We start from the raw sequence: 21,665 nt of genomic DNA, 5'->3' as shown, positions 1-21,665 counted from the left end.
GAGAAAACACTTCTCTATTATGCTATTCCAGACTCTGTCTACGAAGCAAAGTGAAGTAGCAGAGTCTGGTATTACCAGGCTAAAGCGGACACACTCTGTCAGTTTAAATCTTGAGTAAAAACACATCTCTTTAACCTGGCATACACATAACACATTATCACATTCCTATAATTCAAATCCGTTAAAGGATTGTTAGGCTGCATAAATCAGCTCAACCGGAACAGGAACACTTTCCATAACATCCAATGTACTTGTAACATCGTAAGAGGAACAGCATCTACACTAATATTAGTCTGTCTGTCTCTTTCTTTATCCCGAGGTTACTGTAGTCAGCCGGATCTGGTCCGTATCCAGATCAGATGGAGGATCTGCACATAGAGATGAACACAACAGCCCTGAATGTCAGCAGAGATCGAGACAACTAGACGAGGCCTAGAGACAGATCGCCGGTGAAGACCTTGTCGACTAGACATCTTAAAATGGCAGATGTGCTGATGTGAAGCTCTGTGGTAAATTCATGAGAAACTCTACAATCAGTCAAATCATCATTTAACAGTTTTGATGTGTTTTACTGATTATTTCACGTCATCTGAGCTTCACCACTTTGAGCTCCAGTCGGCCACAACACCCACTAGATCTGATAGATAGTGTTATTTTCACAAGTGCCTCATAAACTTATCACGGACTAGAGAAGTTAAAAACATCTTAAAGCAACAGATTGATATTGTCATGAGATCCTGTGAGTGTTTCTCTCTAAACGTTCCTGTAGCTGACTGTATTCTGCAGGTGATTCAGACATTTTATAAGAAATTAACAACGAACGACCTGAAGACAGTCACATATTAAAATGTGCACTCGAACGTGTTTACTGCATTGCAAATCTGTTCATCATATAAAGCCATCATGTCTCTTTAAAATCATTTGATGTTAATTTGCTGAATCCTTCAGCAGAACAAAGATAAAGATACAATTAAAATATTTGTCTAGTGTGTTATTAAGTGCTGTGAGCTGTCAATCATATTTGACCTCTGACTCTTATTTGACTGTTGATGGATTCACTTTATTTCAGTGTAAAAATGTTTTGTGTGGACTGGAGTGGAAGATTGTGAGGTTCTTCATAGAAAAAAAAAAAAAAAAAAACGCTTCACACACAAACTGACACACACAGCTCTTAAAAACATTCAGATGAAGCTGTTTATCCATCGACAGAACATACTAGACAGATTTGTGCACATAAAACAGTGGAAACCCATAGCTGGTTTCAATTTCACACAAACTAAACTGATAACGGTTTTATTTCAGATTCACATTCAATAAAAAAAATAATGTTTTATGTATTATAAATGTCATACTTATTTCATAAAGATTAAATATAAAAATCAATTGTATGATAGCATTAGGCAAATCAGGCAGACCATTAATAAATTATTTTAATAAAAAAAGTATTTGTGAATTATTCAAATTATTGATGTCATTCTTTTTTTTTCTTTGAATGAATCTCTTTTTCAAATGTCTTATCTCTTTTATTAAAATAAAAATAAACATCAAACACACATTTTCTACAGTAGAGATCAAATGCAAGGACCCACTTCATATTCAGTGTATTTAACTACTATGTACTACTTACATTTAAATTAATAATTTGATACAATGCTCTCTTTTTTATGTAGTAGTTAAAGTAGAAAGTAGTAGTAGTAGTAGTAGTTAAAGACACGAAATATAAAGTCAGACCGAATAATATACTTAATACAGAAATAAATAATAAAACAAAATAACAGAACGATCTATTTTCCTTCTCTAACAAAAGGACTAAGGATGATTTTCTTCATATCTCAACTGGTATTAGCAGATGGTTCGTTATAAAACGCATTTACATCGAGTCAGAATCATTTTCTAATGTTTATAAAAACAGGAAATGGAACCAACAGATTCTCAGACGTTTCCGGTGACGTCAGAACGCTCGCGACGTTGTCATGGTGAACAAGCTCGAGCGTCGCGTTCTCGTCGAGGAAAGATTCCGTTGTAAACATGTTAGTACACTACCTTTCGGCGTACTGCACATTTATAATGCCTTTACGAGAGCACTGTTTGCTTGGTTTTGAGGCAGACGAGGTATTCAGGTTGCATTTTAGGTGAACCTACTAACTAGTCGAGATGGGGAGTCGTGGAGGACTGAGGAGTTCAGCTCTGGATCGGGCTAAATCTCATCTCTCGGGGCAGAGAATCTCAAACACCGCGATATCAGCGGACAAACGAGATGTGGTCAGTGTTCATTATACACACAGCTGCTCTAGAGAAATGAAACTTTATTTTACTTCGTTTTGTGTTGTTGAAAAAAAAAATCTTGGTAAACTTTCTCAAAGAATAATAACTTACTACCCCTTTTCAGCAGTATTATAACGTTAACCAATATGCGATTATATAATAAGTCATTGTTTTACCATAAATGTTGTAGGTAATGATGCTCTTCTTAAGTTTTGCTAATAATGCAGTGATAATATTGATGTTTAATATTGTCGTAATACAGGTTAGGGCAATAATGGTGCATAATAATGATAGATTTGAGAAAGAAACACTATCATTGGGATGAGTGAAGATCCTCTGAAGGGTGGAATTGAACCTCAGGATAAAGTGCCTGTTTTTGACTGCATTTTTGTCATTGTTTCCGGTGTGTTAATGTTATAATATGTCTCAGCATGAAATGTTCTTGTTTATTAAGGAAACCTCTGCAAAATTGATGTCACTGACCAGACAGACCCATGACCTCAGTGACATCCCACCATCACCGAGGGAAAACCAGGACCTTGCGAAGAGTTTCGTTATAGGTGGCGGGAGTCGATTTCTGAAGAAGAGCTCTAAAAATGCCACAGAAGACAGACAGTCGTCCGCTCCTAGTGGAACTCCTGCAGAAATGGATGAATTTAAGTTCATTCCTCAACGTAGTTCACAAAGCACGGCTTTGAGTAGACTAGCGCTAAACCAGAAAAGCAAAGGTGACGGGCCCAGTGACCATACACGCCTCTCAGAACCACAGGAGACACGTTTATCTGTCCAGTCCAGCAGCGATCTGAGCATGACAGGGACTCGCTTTCTGAAGAAACCGCTGTCCGCACCTCAAGAGGAAAGGGTTCCTGAGAGAACCATTGGTCTAAATGAATATAAAGTAAGGAGAGTCAGTTTAGACAGCGACGAACAGGACATGCGAAGACTTCTAGGAGATTCTTTTAGCCTATCAGAGAGTTCCTTGCAAAATGCAGCGAGGAAGACGAGTCCTCAACCAGTTAAAAAGGTATTGACCCAGTTAAAGTGTTAGTTGACCACACATTTTACTCTCCCTCATGTCCTTCCAAACATCTTTCTGCTTTTCTCTTTCTCCAGTTAAACAAGAAGAGCAGTGAATCTTCACCAACCCCTGAAAGACACAAAGCTCTCCACCATAGCAGTCTTTCTCCTTCCCTCAGCAGGCCTGAGTCGCGCGTGATCCAGTTCACTGAACGGTCTGTGTCCTCTGAATCTGATCACAGTGAGATCCGGTCTTTGGATGATCTCTTTCCTGTAGACTCAGATGACACTCTGAGCGAGAGGAGTGCAGTATTGGATGGTAAAACACCTGTCAATTTAACATCTAGCAATCATCTAAACTATTCTTTAATAGAATTGTATGCCCAAATTTTTATTCTCAACAAATTTCTTTTTACCCAGATTTCAAAATCAATGTAATGACACTGGATGATCTTGCCCCTATACCTTTTGCCACAGCTGAAATAGCACAAGAAAAGGTTTGTTGAATGTCTAACATGCTTCTTTTTTTTTTTTTATCCCCCTGTAGTCAATGATTTTATCCCTTTAAACTCATCTTTGATCACCAAAATATATTTTTTTAATATTCTTCATGCCTTAAATAGCTTGAATGTAACTCAACACAATTGTCTCATTTAGTATACGCGGTTCAATGAATATGCAAATGAGCCCCGCCTCCACGTCACTTTGTGACGTCAGAAACGCCAGCGATTTCAAACCGTGTTTTTTAGGGGTGCACGATTCAGAAAATTTCACGATTCGATTCGATACCAATTTTTAGTCTCAAGATTCGATTCAAAATCGATTCTCGATTCAAAAAACGATTCACAGTATGTAAATGTAGTTGACTTTTTCCTGTGTGATTGCAGTAGACATACAATTTAAAAGAAAAGAAATAACAAATTAAATGAAGTTTGATATTAGGCCTACTTTGTCTTCATAAAAACTTTTGCAACTAAACAGTGCAAAGTGCCAAGCTTTGGCCAGCTTTCAAATACATTTAATTCAAGTTTAAATTAAAACTTAAATACATTTTTTTTTTTTACATTTAGCTTTAAAGTGCTGTAGTCAGATCAAACAAACAATACTGCTAAATGTAGTTTAAGAAGTAGGCTATTGACGGCAAAATAGGCTACAGAATATTTCGTTCTGTCTTGACAGGTGCAATTTTTGAAAATCGATTAAAAAAAATACAATAAGCCTACATATCTGCATTTATGTCAAAACCTAGACTTTCAAACATCAAAATGTCATTTATTAATATGAATATTCGTGTCAAAATTACATATAAACATTCTATTTTGCCTGGAAACGCTTCCAACACGCTTGCGTGTCGCGAGAAAAATAGGCGTCGGTTCTATTTCTAGCATGCACGCATTTCCCGCACGACTCGGGCCACACCTGAGACGCGCGTGTCACGCAGGCTGTGTGCAAGCTCTAAGGCCGGTGACACACTGGCTGCGTGGCGTGAGCGTGGCGTTTCTGTTGCGTGTCAGCTGCGTGGCGTTTTCCATGTCTTTGCACACCAGAAGCGTGTCTGACGCGGCGCTGCTGCTGCTAGGTGACATATGATAAGCCTCAATCGCCACCACTGGTGGCGATTGAGGCTTACCACACAGCCAGCCAGCCAGCCTTCCTTCTGCTCCGCTTCTGCTGCAATTCTTCTTTTGGCTATGACAAGAGTGTGCAGGCGTAAGTGTGAATTCGATGCAGCGCCATCTATGGGAATGGCAAGCTAAACTCATTTCAGGACAATACTAAAAAATATATATTTAAAAAAAAAAAAAAAAAAAAAAAAAAAAATCGATTTTTGGAATTCTATGAATCGATTTTGAATCGGTAAAGTTTGAATCGCGATTCATATGTGAATCGATTTTTTTGCCCACCCCTAGTGTTTTTGATTCACTGCAGTTTTAAGGAGAAAATACTCAGCAATGGTGTCGACTTATGAATTTGCACATAGTTTGTCTTAAAGCGTATTAAAAACACCACATATACATATAAACAACATTAAAAGCTTGATTTTCAATTGTTTTAATTTATGTTTTCAAATTTAAACAAAATATATATTTTTAAATCACAGAAAGAAACAGAAGCCAGAAAGGAAGACAGGAACAAGAAGTCATCCAACATCTCAAAGCTCGCTTCGCCACCCACACCGGAAGAAGCCTCGGCAGCCTACGAAAGTGATTTTGAGAGCGAGATCCCATCAGAGACGCCATCAAGTGCCAGTGAGATCTCAGAACGTCTCACAGATGAAGCTAAAGATGCCTCATTGGTCAGCGAGCTCCAGTACAGCTCGTACAAATCCCAGGTTGACGACAATGATGATGATCGTACTTTATCACAATCATCACTGTCATCCAGTCGCCACTCAGACTCTTCCTCGAGGTCTAGCTCGTCCAATGCGACTGTAACCCACGGCCCCAGTCCTGACCGTCACGAGGTAAAGGAGGTTGCGGTACAGACGCAGATGGATGGATTTGCCTACACATGGTCTTCTGGTAGGTTTCTGTAATCGGTTATTTGAGCAGTTTCTTTTGGCGCTTTTCCACTGCATGGTACGGCTCGGTTCGGTACGGCTCACTTATGGCGCATTTCCACTGCATGGTACGGTACGGTACGGCTCGCTTTAAATGGTACCACCTCTGTTGAGGTTCCAAGCGTACCGTACCGATACTAAAATGTGACGTGAAAACACTGAAGATCACTGATTGGTCAGACAGAATCGTCACTACCAGTGTCATTGTATTTGCGACACGAGACCATGCACGAGACAAACCCGCTAGATTTAAATAGCCAGTAGACAACAGCCAACGCTGTAGTTTCTTGCAGTTAAAAAGTTTCTTGCAAACTGTTTCTTGCAGTCAGGGGCGGCGCCGGATAATTTTTAACGCATGTGCTGAGGGCACACACACACATATGTGTGTGTGTGTGTGTGTGTGTGTGTGCATATATATATATATATATATATATATATATATATATATATATATATATATATATATATTATTAATAAATGAGCAAAACTTGGCCACAAAATATTTAATATTCAATTATTTTAATGATCACAATTAAAGTTTTAATTTTATTAAATTGAACAAGCGCAAAATTCAGCAATCAAATATTCAAAAAGACTTAATAATAATGTTATTTCTCTCTAGGCGCGTTTACTACGAATATGGCGATCGTCAACTTCATCTTTGCCAGACACTGACAGAAAACACTATTTTATAAATAAAAATCAATGCACGCATCCCCGGATTTACAAATGCACATCTTGCTTGTTGCACGCACATTATGTCGAAATAACGAGATATTATGTTGAAATAACATTATTATTAAGTCTTTTTGAATATTTGATTGAATGCTGAATTTTGCGCTTGTTCAATTTAATAAAATTACGCCTATATATAGTCTATATATATAATATTAATAAATGAGCAAAACTTGGCCACAAAATATTTAATATTCAATTATTTTAATGATCACAATTAAAGTTTTAATTTTATTAAAACGCGTGCACTGATTTTTATTTATAAAATAGTGTTTTCTGTCAGTGTCTGTGCATGGCAAAGATGAAGTTGACGATCGCCATATTCGTAGTAAACGCGCCTATAGAGAGAAATGCACATAATGGATTACATAAGAGAGTAGCCTATTTCTTTTTGTTTTGAATTATTTCGTTTAAAGACATTTCAAGCTTTGTGTTTTTGAGGATGAGATGCGCTCCAGTTAACGTACAATGCAACTGACTGCTCGGGCGCCTCAATGATTAAATTGTCTATTTTGCTCTTATTTATTCAATCCAGGTAATTGTTTGATGAAAAAAATATTAAAATTAAGATACAATTTATACAAAACGAAATTCACTTTAAAGAAAGGCTTTCTACAAAACAAAACTTAACGAAGTGGTCAAAATTATGTCCGACTCGCTCCATGTCTCTCTACTCGTGCTGTTCACTTTTCATAATCAACATAGGCAGATGGAAAAAAATAACATAACATTAACTAAATGCGCTTTTTTAATGGCAGTAGGCTAGTTTAAAACAGTACATTAGGCCTAGACTCTCTATTTGTAAAGATTGCTGCACATTCATTTAATTCTGAATTTTGCACACACAAGTTGAAAGGCATTTGTTCAAATCAAGTTCACGGATAATTGTGCGTGCATTTATTAATCATTATGATACTAAAATCATAACAAAGTAGGCTATGCTATGTACAAAAAATCAGATGAGCCCAGAATATGAACGCAACGTTTAATTACACGTTAAGAATTTTCCTTCCATATAGTAAACCATTATAAGAACGTTTAATTTAATTTAAAAACATCCACATGCCGAGAATCAAGAGCACCATCCCTTGTGTTGTGCGTTTGAAATGTGGCGCGTTTACGATGATGTCATGGCAGTAGAGGCGGCAACTATAACGATCAGTCCCACCCAGTTTGAAGCGGTACTAACTGCAATGGAAAAGCAACCGAGCTAAAGCGAACCGAACCGTGCCGTACCGAGTCGAGTCGTACCACGCAGTGGAAAAGCGAAGCGAGCCGAACCGTTCCGCGCCGAGTCGAACCGTACCGAGCCGAACCGTGCCGTACCATGCAGTGGAAAAGCGCCATTTGGGGCGTCCCTCAGGGTTATAGTTGAGGGCCACTTTTGTTCTTGTTTTTAGGACATGTATGTGGGCGAATCTTAGAAAAATAAACTCAATAACACATCCAAGTCATATTTCGAACTTAAGTCAAGACATCCCAGGTGAATAGGATAAATAAAATTAACTTATATCGCCATTATCCCGTTAATTGATTACATTAATAATCACAATTTTTTTTGCTTTTTCTGAAATGTTATGTTTAAATATGCAAATGAGGTGTTATCGATTTAAATATACACTAATTTACATAAAAGTTTGGAACAAAAATCTGAACATTTGGTTAAAGTCAGGTTCAAAATTCTTGTTTAATTTTTTTTTTGTATTAGTCAAAGATTTTTTGAATCTGCGTTTCTATTACCTTTCAAATTGTGCAAATTGAAAATACGCCCAATGGAAACACGTCAGTTTCGCAAAAACTCCCGTTTATCGCAAGAGGAGGTTTTTCAGGCAATTCGAAAATAAATATTTTGCAAAACTGCAATGGAAACAGTTTTTGCGCATTTACAGGTCACCTGATGTAGATGACGCGGTGTGTTTGGACAGAATACGAGACAGAGTTCTTTATTAAATTCATAATAGACAAAAGAATTACAGGAATAATTTATTCTAAACCTCAAATAAATGCCACAATCAAGACCTCGAAGCAGATATGAGGGAGAAACACCCAGAAACTCCTCATATGTGCCGCTCACAAGTATAATAAGGGTCGTTCCTTCCATTAATGCTTGGAAAACACACATACGTCTCCTTCGATTAATAATAATGGCCAGTGCAGTGGCTGGGATATAGTACATAAACCTACCAACGTCCATTGCCATGGTTTTTGGACTGATTTTACTTATCGCGAGAGGAAAAAATTAAGTTTTAGTCGCATAACATCGGTTTATGGAAACGCCGTCATCAAACTTATTTTTTTGTCGACATTTATATAAATAAATAAAAAATAATCGCAAAAGTTTTTTGCAAATCTGTAATGGAAACGTGCCTACAATGGGATTTCAGGATATCTCTATTTATCACTCGAGAAAATACTGTCTACAGTAAATTCACCTTTTTTTAGGAATAAAATGTTGTATAAAATCAGGAAAATTATATATAAACAAACCCTATGTAAAAACCTCCAAAGTGGAGATTTCTGACTCAGAATAGGAGAAAGAAATAATTTTGAGAAAACGGCCTTTAAAGATATATACTGTAATTGAAACCTACACACATAGATCAAGTGCTCTGATATAGTTAAAAGTGTATTTTGGATTTTTCTTTCCACTAGTCTGAAAAAACACTTTATTAAAAGTCTCAAAATTGACAGATGCATGAAAAAACATTCAGGTTTCAAGCAGGTTTTTTGCCTGTAGTGTCTCGCTTAAAGGGTTAGTTCACCCCAAAATGAAAATCTGAGAGCTCCATAGACAGCTTTGCAACTGATACTTTTGACACTTAAAAAGTTCATGAAGAGATCATAAAACTAATCCATAAGTTTTATATGGATTAAAATATAAAAATAATATGGCCTCTGCACACATGAATCTGTAGACCTAGATACATATAGCGTAATAACTATTAACTGTAAATGCTTAGAGTAGCCTGATAATTTGTCATGTGTGCACACACATTTCAAACCTCCTTTCATCATTCTCTAGCCTACTTTACTGTGGTTACTAAGTTTTAACTAAATGATATTACAATATTTTATTGTATATAACACCCAACGTAGGCTATATAATTGCTAATTATTGCTGATTTTAGATATTATAGCCTATTAATTTAAAATTAAACAGGTTTCAATTTAGGCTATTATAATGGTGTGTTGTATGCAAACAGCATTGTTAGTGTAGTTTATTTATTTAGCCTTTACCTCAGATTACATGTATAACCAAATTATCATCTGAAAGTGTATGTTCTGCTCTTTCAATGGGTTGTCTCAGTTCATTTTTAGCACTAACGATCGCGGAGATATTCAAGCAGTTTAGCATTTTAGATTTCATGTTCTAGATTGTGCTCACCTTTCTTTGAAAATAAGTCAGTTACCAATTGTTTCCCCTCATTTTGTTTTCTATCCTTCTAATGTCGCTCCATTTGGGGGGCCTGATTTGGCTTTCTTTGAGAAAGACATTTCTACGGCAGAAGTTTGCACTCCTCCAGATGCTCAACTAACTAACATAAATGTAGCATTCCAGCCGGAATTTATTCAGACGATGCACTCAATGATCATAACTGATGGGCTATGGTGGGGTATTCCAACCCATTTATTCACAGTGTAACCATAGACACACCGTAAGAGCTGAAATCATGACATAAAACATAAAATCATTCACTTCATATGAACACGTTTCACTTTTAACTTGCTGCTACATAGGATGAGCATAACACGCGCTAGCTAACTCTGAAACTTGATAACATTCAGGAAATACATTTACAAATTATCTGAAAATTAAACAACACAAACTCCACAAAATACCTGTTCGCCTTCCAGCTAGATGCTAAATTAAAGGATGGATGGAAAACGATTCCTTTTGATCAGTAACTTTCTTCCAGTAAACAAACAGTAGCGTTTCACTTTCCTTCTCATTTTTTCATTGAATAGACGCATGCGCAAATTGCGCAGGAAAAGGGAACCACATCACTGTCTTCACAATAAAAGCCATGTGAACATTATAAAGTAAAATTCGCTAAGGGATATTAAATTCTGAGCAATATCATTTAAAACATTTACACTCCCACCAAATTATTGGTGTCTCAAATATCACAGCTTAATGACCGTGGGAAGAGTGAACACCAATGATTTCCAAACACAAAACGACCAATATCCAGAAAAATGGTATACAAGGAGTGTCAGAAATTTCAAAAATAAAATTAAAACATTTCTCAAGGGGGAAAGGTATGCACACAAATAACTAATTAGTCACTATCTAGTAACAACACCAGTTTCTGTACTGGACGTTCAAGCACTGACTGCTTGGTGAGACGTTCACCATTTTTGCTGAGTTTTCTGTCACCGAGACATATCTTTACTCTCCTAACCAGTCCATCTCGGTCCATTGTCGTTTCTACGACTCTGCCCAACCTCCACTCATTTCTTGGCAAGTCTTCATCTTTCATCATGACTATATCTCCCATCTGTAGGTTTCTCTTTGGGGTGTGCCAGCATTGTCTGAGGGCAATGTTGGACAAATACTCTTTTCGCCAACGGCTCCAGAACTGCTCGGCCAAGTATTGAACGTGGCGCCATCTCTTTTTCGCATACATGTCCTCTCTGATGAACTTGCCAGGGGGGGGAAGGGCCAAGGTAGACTTCATGGTAAGTAGGTGGTTAGGGGTAAGTGGCTCAAGACTGTTGGGATCGTTGAGGTTTTCAACAGTGAGTGGACGGCTGTTAACTATCGTCATTGCTTCATAGAAGAATGCTCGGAGGGAAGCATCTGGGAGGCCTCCAGGAGAGAGCGCGAGGGTCGAGTTGAGGACACTCCTGACCGTTCTAATTTGACGCTCCCACACTCCACCAGCGTGGCTTGAACCGGGAGCATTCATGATGAAGTCACACTGATTCTCTGAGAGATAGTTTGCCAGTTTGTCACCATCTACTTCCTTGAGAGCTTTCCTCAGTTCATTTTTGGCTCCTAGGAAATTGGTGCCTTGATCAGATTTAATCTGCCGCACAGCCCCACGTAAAGCAATGAAACAGCGAAGTCCATTTATGAAGGAGTCGGTTGACAGGTCCTCCAGCATTTCAATATGAATTGCTCTAGATGAGAAGCAGGTGAAGAGAAGGCCATATCTCTTGCGCTCACTGCGTCCTTGCTTGCTGAAAAAGGGTCCAAAGCAGTCCATTCCACAGTATGTAAAGGGTGGAGATGGGTCCACACGCTCTCGAGGGAGATCGGCCATTTTTTGCTCTTCTGTATGTCTCCGGAGCTTTCGACAAATGACACATTGGCGAAGATGAGATGCCACCGCCCGACCGATCCCTAATATCCAGTAACCCTTTGTCCTGATCGTGTTGATGGTCATTCCCTTGCCCTGATGTTTAGCATTGTCATGACAGTGTGCAATGATCATCTTTGTGATGTGATGTTCCTTCGGAATGATCGAAGGGTGTTTGACTGCATAAGGGAGATTTGCATCACAGAGTCGTCCTCCCACCTTGATTACACCATCCTTGTCCAGGAAGATGTTAAAGCGATGTAGCTTATTGTGTAGTGGTAGCCGACCGCCTTTCTTCAGCAGCTTCAGTTCCTCTGAATAAGTTTGTTTCTGTAGGTCTTTGATGATGAGGCACTCTGCGTCCTCTCTTTCTTTTACTGTTGAAAGACCATTTGATTTATCCTTGTTGATCCATCGAAGGATGCGCGCCACTGCACGGACAGCCCGAGACCAGGATGAGAATCCTGACAGCCGATCCGTCAGAGAGTTTTGCTCTCTAGTTTCAGTGCTTAGGGTCTGGGCTCCCTTCACTTCCGGATCTCCCACTGGCAGTTCTGAGATTACTTCTTCCGAGAGGCCGATTTCCCTTTCCCATAAAAATGCTGGGCCAGTAAACCAATCTGATGATATCAGCTCATTGATGGAGAGGCCTCTAGAAGCATGATCCGCCGGATTTTGGTCAGTAGGGACGTATCTCCATTGCCTTTGAGTTGTGTTGAGGTGTATTTTCTGGATACGGTTGGCCACGAACGTGTGGAAACGCCGAGCCTCGTTGTTAATGTATCCTAAAACAACCTTGGAATCGGTCCAGAAATACTCCTCCATGTCAGTGTATCCAAGCTCCTCCTTCAGAACATTGCTGGTTTTCACTGAGATGACTGCAGCTGTTAACTCTAATCTTGGGATAGTGATGATCTTCGTTGGAGCAACCCGAGATTTTGCCATGACTAGGGCACAGTGGATGTTTCCTTCATTGTTTCTAAGTCTTAGATATGAACACTGTCCATATCCAGTCATGCTGGCATCAGAGAAGTGATGTAACTCCCGTTTAGTAACCTTTCCGAAGTCTGCGGGTGCATAACTCCGAGGTATGTTTATCCTCTCAAGGTTGGCAAGGTCATTTTTCCATCTCTCCCACCGTGGACGAAGTTCATTAGCCAGAGGGTCATCCCAGCCCGCTCCACGTCGGCACATTTCCTGCAGCACTCCCTTTCCGATGAGCAAGAATGGGGCTACAAACCCTAAGGGGTCATACAAGGAAGCAACCATGGACAGAATACCTCGACGCGTCGCAGGCTGGTCCTTGAGATTGACACTGAACTTCAGGCAGTCTGATTCGACGTTCCATTGGATACCCAATGTTCTTTCTGAAGGTAGGTCATCAAAGGTAAGGTTGAGGTCTTTCATGTCTGATGCACGTTCGGAGGGTGGTATGCTTTCCAAGACAGCTCGGTTGTTGGACACAAACTTGTGGAGCCTAAGACCACCTAGGGCACAAAGTTTTCTGGCTTCTTCGGCCAGCTGAATGGCCTTCTCTGTACTTCTCTGTAAAAATCTGTCATAATGAACTGGGAACCTAGCGGATAGAGGTCTCTGTTCTCTGTGGCCAGGTGTTTCAAGCCATAGTTCGCGCAACCAGGTGATGAGGCCGCGCCAAAGATATGCACCTTCATCCGGTATTCTCTGGGCTGTGCACTGAGATCTCCTTTCTTCCACCAAAGGAAACGCAGGTAGTCCTGATCCAACTCTCTTACTTGGAATTGGTGAAACATTTTTTCTATGTCGCACATCAGTGCAGTGGAGTGCAGCCTGAAGCGAAGGAGGACACCGTTGAGATTGTTCATCAAGTCAGGTCCAGTGAGCAGATGATCATTCAGACTGGTTCCCTTGTACTTGGCAGAGCAGTCAAATACCACACGTTGTTTGTCTGGCTTCTTGGTGTGGTATACGCCGTGATGAGGTATGTACCATTTTTCTCCCTCCTTCCCTTCATCACAGACCTCCACTGCATCACCCTTTTCTATGACTTCCTCCATGAACCTGATGTACTGTTCTTTGTACCTTTCGTCCCTTAACAACTTCCTCTTGAGATGGCTCAGACGCATGACGGCGAGCTGTTTGTTGTCGGGTAAGGTGGGTCTCTCCTTAAAAGGTAGCGGCATCTCATAATGACCTTGGCTGTTTTTCTTGATGCCGTTCTTGAGTTTGTCCAAGAACAGGATGTCTTCCTGAGACACTGATTTGCCATCTTCTTTGTCATCCTTAAAGTCAGACTCCAGAATGCGAATGGCATCTGCAGGGGTGACTGGTGGGAGCTCCTTGACAACAACCCTGAAACACTGTCCCGCTATACTTGGAGTGTCAAGGGATGGTGAAGAGCACCCCACTATACTCCATCCTAAGTCGGTTCGAACTGCATAAGGCTCTTCATTTCCTCCTGATATTACGTCTCTTGGTGCCATTGCCTGTGCACAGTTATATCCTATTAACAGACCAACCTCACAATCCTGTAGTGGTGGAATTTCATCTATGACTTTGGAGAGATGATTCCATTTTCTGGCTGTCTCGCATGTTGGAATATGGGCGCGGTTTACCGGGATACAATCCTTGGTGTAAATGGGAGGAAGGTCGATGAGGAGGGAGGAGCGATAACCTCGCACACGAAGCCCTGAGACCCTTTGGCTTTTCACCATCACGTTGCGTCCAATCATGGTCGTTAACTTGAGTTTAACTGGACAGGACTCCACCTTTAGAGCATTGCTCACTTCCTGGTCGATAAATGTTGTGTCACTTTGGGAGTCCAGCAGGGCGTAGACCAGTTTTTCCGTTCCTGCATCATTTTTTGACACCCACACAGGCACAATCATTGATGTGTTGGTAGACTGCTCAGTATTCACTGACATTGAAGTCGCAGCAGCTTCTATTGGGCCAGTGTTTTCCTGAGGTGGGGCCCTTTCCCTCTTTACATAGTTGTTGTCGTGCAAACAAGTGGGATGTTTGCCCTTACAAGTGTTGCATGAATGTCGATGTCGGCAGTCCTTTGCACTATGGCCAGGTTTGGTACAGCCATAGCAGAGCTTATGTTGTCTGACAAATTCTCGTCGCTCCTCCAGGGTTTTAGCGATGAACTTGGGGCATCCATGTAGCCTGTGCTGATTGTTTTGACAGAAGGCGCAAGTCGGCCTTTCCTTACCGTTCACTGGCTGAAACTTGTCACCGTCTGCCTCAGTCTGAGTACTCAGAACGCTTGCCTTGTTCCTTTTAGGTTCCCTGTTGCTTTGCTTTGTAGTGCTCGACTCGGAGTTGCGGAGGGCATAAGCTGAGGTGATCGGATTGCAAGCAATCTCTGCCTCCATCGCCATAAACGTGGCAAAGTCTTGGAAGCTGGGGAATTCTTTGTTCTTTCTTAAGGCTTCCGTAGCCTTCCTGTTCCAGTGAGACGCGGTCCACTCCGGTAGTTTGCGGACTAGCTTCTTATTCTCTTCACAGTCGTTCAGTATTTTGAGGCTCTTTACATGTTTCATTGCATCTAGACAGGCGTTTAAGAAGTCTGAAAAGTCTCTTAATCCTTCTGAATCCCTTGGTTGGATTTTTGGCCAATCAGCAAGCTTGTCTCTGAAGGCTCTCTGTATAATAAAGGCTTGGCCATATCTGTCATCCAGTTTGTTCCATGCATCCTTATAAGCCTCGCTGTCGTTTCTATAGAAAGTTCCTTCCAGTGTCTTACGAGCAGGGCCGCCAACATACTTCCTCAAATAATAAAGTTTGTCAGCTGGGGAGATGGCCTTTGTGTCAATGAGTGACATGAAAGAGGTTTTCCACTCAATATACTGGATGGGGTCACCGTTGAAAACCGATGGCTCTGGCACTGGAAGTCTATTTAAAGCCATACTATCTTGCAAGGCTCGGGCAAGGGACGACATGTTTACATCAGGTGATGATGCTGTGACGTTGGGAGTTTGATGGCTGATAGTAGGGAGGCCAGGTGGATTTTCTACTGAACTATTAGAAGAATGGACACTGCCTTCCTGTGATGCTCCCTGGCTGTAGACTAGCAGTCTGGCCCGAGCAGCCTTTAAATCCTTTTCTGCCTGAAGGCGTTCTAGTCTGCGCTTTTCTACTTCCATTTTCCTTTGTCCTTCCTCTATTTGCCTTTGTTGATCCTCTATTTTCTCCCTTTGTTTCTCTACTTCCAGCAAGCCTTCAAACTCAACTTCTTTAGCCGCTAGCTCTGCCGCAGCATCCACCCGTTTGAGTGTTAAGGTGGTGCTTTCATGACTGCGGACTGATTTGGACGCTCGAGAAGCAGTGGATCCGTAGATGGAGCGTGCATAGCTGCTCTTCAATAGCTCTTTGAGGCGTCGTTGTACTTGGTCTGCATCATAATCTCCATCGATGCCTGACATTCTCTCATAGCTAACTCTCATAATTTCTGCTGTAACTGCCTCACAACTATCAACATGGCGTCTTAATTCTGGTGTAGGTGTGTTGTGGTTTCGTATTTCAAGGTAAGTGTTTAACACAGCCTCTTTTTCCTTCTCTAAAGTGTCCATCAAAGACGCCAGCTCACCTTTACTGATATCCGACTTGAGCTGCTCTCTTGACTCTCGGGCTCGAATCTTCCATCTTTCGTATGTTGAGATGAATTTTCTTTCCTTTTTCCTTGTCTCTTCTTGTTGCATTTCGAGCATTTTTGGAGTTGGGATCTTTGCTCGGGTTGAGCGTCGGAGGCCTTCTCTAAGTTCCCTTTGTAAACTACTCAGTGATTCTTCTTTGTTTTGAATTTCCTTCTTTAAATGGTCTATCTCGGTAGTCTCTAGTGTATTCTCAAGAGAAGCTTTAAGCTTTCTGATTTTCTTCTGCAGGCTGTCTATTTGATTCTCTAGATCTGTTTGTGAAGATGAATTTTCCATTTCCTTCATATTTAGTTCTTCCATAATAGACCTTAGTTAATGAACTGTTTGTTTTTACTTTAACTTGTAGACTACATAAGCGAAGGAAAAGAGAGTTTTTGCCTTTTTTTTCTTTATACCAAACTGACATAAGAGCAGATAACACACAGCTCGGAAGAAAATAACTTAATAAACGTAAGCTGCCATCTGTTACTGACGGACATTGTAATATCAACCTCTTTTTCTAGATAAGAAATGAATTTACCATTAAGATTGTACCATTACACATTAAACCCCTTTTTTTTATGGTGAATAGAAAGGATAGTTGGGAACTGAACAGTAGTGATGGTAGATGCAAATAAACAAAGTCACTTCACTTATTTTACCTTATGTCCGTAGTGTCTTAAATCAGTAAATGTCCTCAGTAATTGACATCCTTTTCTTCTTTAACCGCTACCGATGAGAGTCAATGTTCTTGTTGAAGATGAATTGTTCCTTATTGATTAAATGAAATGTTCCATACCTTGTCTGACCGTCACATCAAACCATTAAGCCAGCTGCACAATGATCATAAAGTCCCTTTGTCTACAAGACCCGTAGAATGGTGCCGAGTTGCTCCATGAAATGTCCGTTGTCATCAACACCAGACGAATAGCAACACAGCCCCGTGACTTGTCCTTGTGGTTCCGTGGTGCAGAGTGGCAGCAGGATGATGCAGGGGGAATAAGCTCTTACTGTAGCATTCCAGCCGGAATTTATTCAGACGATGCACTCAATGATCATAACTGATGGGCTATGGTGGGGTATTCCAACCCATTTATTCACAGTGTAACCATAGACACACCGTAAGAGCTGAAATCATGACATAAAACATAAAATCATTCACTTCATATGAACACGTTTCACTTTTAACTTGCTGCTACATAGGATGAGCATAACACGCGCTAGCTAACTCTGAAACTTGATAACATTCAGGAAATACATTTACAAATTATCTGAAAATTAAACAACACAAACTCCACAAAATACCTGTTCGCCTTCCAGCTAGATGCTAAATTAAAGGATGGATGGAAAACGATTCCTTTTGATCAGTAACTTTCTTCCAGTAAACAAACAGTAGCGTTTCACTTTCCTTCTCATTTTTTCATTGAATAGACGCATGCGCAAATTGCGCAGGAAAAGGGAACCACATCACTGTCTTCACAATAAAAGCCATGTGAACATTATAAAGTAAAATTCGCTAAGGGATGTTAAATTCTGAGCAATATCATTTAAAACATTTACAATAAACAAAACGTGTGCAGAAGGACTAAACCATTTGGCGCATTAGCAAGGGGTGGGACCAGTCAGTCAATCAACCAAGTTATTCAGCCAATACACTAACTTTACATTTCATCTGACATTCATTATGAAATTTAATTAGGAAATGAAAATATACAGGTAACATAAAATATATTCCAGGCTTTTCAAGGGCCCTCTCTTCCTTTGGGGCCCTGGTAATCAGTACTGGTTTTACCCCAAGTCCGACGCCCCTGTCCATAAGAATGGAGCAGTTAAGTCAAAGTTTTTTGAAGAGACACAATCGCTTTATATGGCAGATTCAATTTGGGGCATCCCTCAGGGTTATAGCCTTGGACCACTTTTGTTCTTGTTCTGAGAGAAATGTATGTGGGTGAATCCCACAAAACCTGTCAAGAACATGTTTAGGCCATATTTAATTTCAAAATCAAAAGAAAATAAACTCGCACCATTGGTGCTTAGGCCCTAAAAAGAATAGTTTTTGCATTGTGACTATTTTAATCACATTTTCATCCCAAATTTTTATTATAAAAGTGTTTTTGTGAGATCCACTGGTTTATGTTGGCCATTTTCCAGGCATGGCTGCCGTTGGTCCGTCTCTGGGCATGACGTACGTGGACCCGACTCCAATAGCCAGTCACACAGTCAGCGCTGAAGCCATAGAGAGTGAGTATATGATGTGAATACCCTTATAAACATGAACCTAAAAAAAACATGAACATCTCAAGTGGTTATTGTTAAGAATGAGAACATTTCAGGTACTGAGTGAGTATAACTTTTTCTTGTACAGGAGTTGATATAGCTCATTATCTCCCATGCTAACAGGTTTGACGGCATATAATCCTGCCATTATTGCACTCAACGACATGTTGCGACAGCAGTTGGCCCTCACAAGATCGTTCATCGACTCCACCAGACGCCATTACAAATCAGTGCACGAGTCGCTGGGGACGGCTGACTACAAATACACCACATTACAAGATACTAAAGAGGTAAGAACGCATTTTACTGCAATGACTAATCCTCAATTTCATTTGACAAGGAATGAAAATAAGACGGTGATGGATAGAAGTATCATTTAGCCTATAAAACACAGATAATATACATCTTTATTAAAAGTTCATCAAATTAAATAAGCCTGACATCTACCCTGGCAATCACTTAAGACGGGTGCACACTGTTAGAAGACATTTAGGAGTATAATATATATATACACACACACACACACATATATACATATAAGGGATGCACCGATATGAAAATTTTGGCCGATACCGATAATTCTTTAGATTTGAAACCCGATAACCGATATATTGGCCAATAAGTCTAAATTTTTATAGAATTTTTGAGAGCCTGATTACAAATACAAAAGTCTCACCCAAGACATGTCCCAAACACACAATAATAGTGTTCTCATTATAATTTTATCGTAATATCTTTCATGTTTGCTAACAGGAATTTCTTTATTCTTCCTGTAGTTCATCCGCGCTCACAGGCCGCCCAAACTAAGTATTGAAGACGCTCTAGAAGAAGTTCTACAGGAAATGCAGGACTATCATTACATGTAAATAAACAGATCAACGTTTTGGATGCATCGTCCATAAATCGTAATCAGCCAAAACTTTTCAATCATTGTAAATGCTACATGTGCCTAAATAAAACAGCTTTTTTACTACCTGTTCATCGCGCTTCACATTTATCAAGACATAAGAATTCATACACAACTTAAATGCTTACATAAACACTGTGCCTTTTTTAAAATGTCTTTATTTTGCTTGTACAGTCTCAGATTAATCAAACGAAAGGGTTGCGATGATGCTGACATTTCCATGAGTTACAATATGAAGCTTTGATACATTTTACTACAAAAATGAACTGAGGGTGAGAGAAAACATCCAAACAAATGTGGAAAACGGCTTTGACATCTACAGTAAAAAAAAACAGACCACGTGTGACGGTGATCACTCTGTGCTGGAGGGCTCCTGTGGGTCTCTGCTTACTGGGGACGAAAAAGACAAACATTCAAATTTGGTCAGAAATATAAAATATATAAGTGTGCAAAGTTTAATATTTAAGGTTAATGGTTTGATCAAACCCCTAACCCTAAGTATTAGCATCAATAATAGTAATGCTTGAATTGGCTATTGAAATAGGGGACCTGTTATGACCTTTTTCCAAAGTCTTGATTTTGTATTTTTAACTAGAACAGGTTTTCCAGCTTGAATGTTAATTATTTTTCCCATATTCTCCATTGTTGCAGCTCCTCTCTTCCCAGTCTGTCAGTAGCGCTCTGTTTAGTTCCTGTCACTGAAGCCCCTCCTTCTGAAAAGCACACTATGCTCTGATTGGTCGGCTGGATCAGTGTTGTGATTGGTTAAGCGCTGAGTGTGTTTGGTAAATGCCACGCCCCTAATTACCATAACCGCCAGTTTAACACACTACTAACTAACTCAACCAGGCCCCGCCCCTTTATTCTGCGTATTAATTATTTAAATGAGGATTATTGTGACGTGTTCGTTCCCGGAAGAAACTCAAGACTTCAATGGAGGCGTTTCAGGAGTTCAGAAACAGTGAAACTGATATAGAGAAGAACTCAAAAAGCAACATTACACACTAAAGAAAGATGAAGATGGAAAACGTCAGAACAGGAACGATTTTTAAAACACAAATACCTTTTTCTCTTGCTTTCATCCTTGCGACAAAATTGTAGCTTTTGTTCCTCCTGTAGTTCACGTACGGGTCGTCCAGCGCGACACCCACTCCTTTATACTGGTCCCACTTGTCCCGGATGTCTCCTCCTTTAATGGGATCTTGAATGCCCTGTTCTTTAACGCCAAGACCTCCTGATCCGCTCCAGCCTGCAGGACGAACGGGACAACATTCAGCGCCGCATCAGTGGAGGCATCGGCTCATACGCAGTCTTCTGGATCACTTACCCATCTTCATGAGCATCTGATGGCCCTTGTTTTCTTCGCCCAGCCTGAGGTCGACGTGGATCGCGGCTGGAGCTGAACCCAACCCAGATGTGGAGCTGCGGAGAGACGGGGTTTCACGTCAACAGCATGCTAAATCAATATTTAAACTGGATTCATTTAATTAATTTTGTATCAATTTATGCATTTATTTAAATTTAAATACATTTTCTTTTTATAATAGATGGGATTATAGGGATAATCATTCAATCGCCACCAGTTAAAAATTCAAAATGTTCAAAATAAATGTGAAGCAGCATCAAATCATATATTTTAAAATCTGGATGGGATTAGATTTAGAAAACACGTAATCTGCTCTGTAATTTTTCTTAAAGTCCCCCTGTGGTGAAAATTAAGTTTTTAATGTTGTTTATATGTCTATGTGGTGTTTTTAATGTGCTTTAAGACAAACATGTGTAAATTCATAAGTCGACACCATTGCTGAGTATTTTCTCCTTAAAACTGCAGTGAACCAAAGACAGTCTCAAAAACACAGTTTGAAATCGCTGGTGTTTCTGACGTCACAAACTACCTTGGACTGCATTTATTTATGGACTGCATTTATATAGCGCTTTCACAGACCTATGGCCGCCAAAGCGCTTTACATAGCCTCGCATTCACC

At 40.0% G+C, this 21,665-nt stretch overlaps 2 protein-coding genes across 2 annotated transcripts in view; one reads left to right on the top strand and one right to left on the bottom strand.

Annotated features, from left to right (window-relative positions):
* The first annotated feature begins 1,947 nt into the window (after positions 1–1,947).
* Positions 1,948–19,742, top strand: LOC311084255 (uncharacterized protein). The gene is made up of 8 exons (XM_084116174.1): positions 1,948–2,262; positions 2,720–3,289; positions 3,379–3,601; positions 3,703–3,779; positions 5,384–5,804; positions 18,648–18,737; positions 18,897–19,063; positions 19,550–19,742. Exons 1-8 carry the CDS (start codon positions 2,155–2,157, stop codon positions 19,637–19,639), a joined length of 1,746 nt encoding a protein of 581 aa, XP_083972300.1. The 5' UTR covers positions 1,948–2,154; the 3' UTR covers positions 19,640–19,742.
* Positions 19,743–19,842: 100 nt separating this feature from the next.
* LOC311085943 (calcium homeostasis endoplasmic reticulum protein-like) overlaps positions 19,843–21,665 on the bottom strand; it is a gene marked incomplete at its 5' end in the record, with an annotated part of 37,353 nt that continues 35,530 nt past the window's right edge. The window contains one exon of the mRNA XM_084118562.1: positions 19,843–20,070. Coding sequence (XP_083974688.1) covers positions 20,033–20,070 — 38 coding nt within the window. The 3' untranslated portion in view covers positions 19,843–20,032. The remainder of the gene's footprint in view (positions 20,071–21,665) is intronic.

This window comes from Abramis brama, assembly GCF_963993115.1.
Source record: "Abramis brama genome assembly, chromosome: 6".
Classification (NCBI taxonomy): Eukaryota; Metazoa; Chordata; class Actinopteri; order Cypriniformes; family Leuciscidae; genus Abramis; species Abramis brama.
This window is presented reverse-complemented; position numbering and strand designations above follow the sequence as displayed.

Excerpts from the sequence above, each read along its gene's own strand:
- LOC311084255 (XM_084116174.1), top strand. The coding sequence starts at position 2,155 with ATGGGGAGTCGTGGAGGACTGAGGAGTTCAGCTCTGGATCGGGCTAAA. Across the intron at positions 3,602-3,702 it reads GAGGAGTGCAGTATTGGATG|ATTTCAAAATCAATGTAATG; the intron begins GTAAAACACCTG and ends CTTTTTACCCAG. Across the intron at positions 19,064-19,549 it reads CATTACAAGATACTAAAGAG|TTCATCCGCGCTCACAGGCC; the intron begins GTAAGAACGCAT and ends TTCTTCCTGTAG.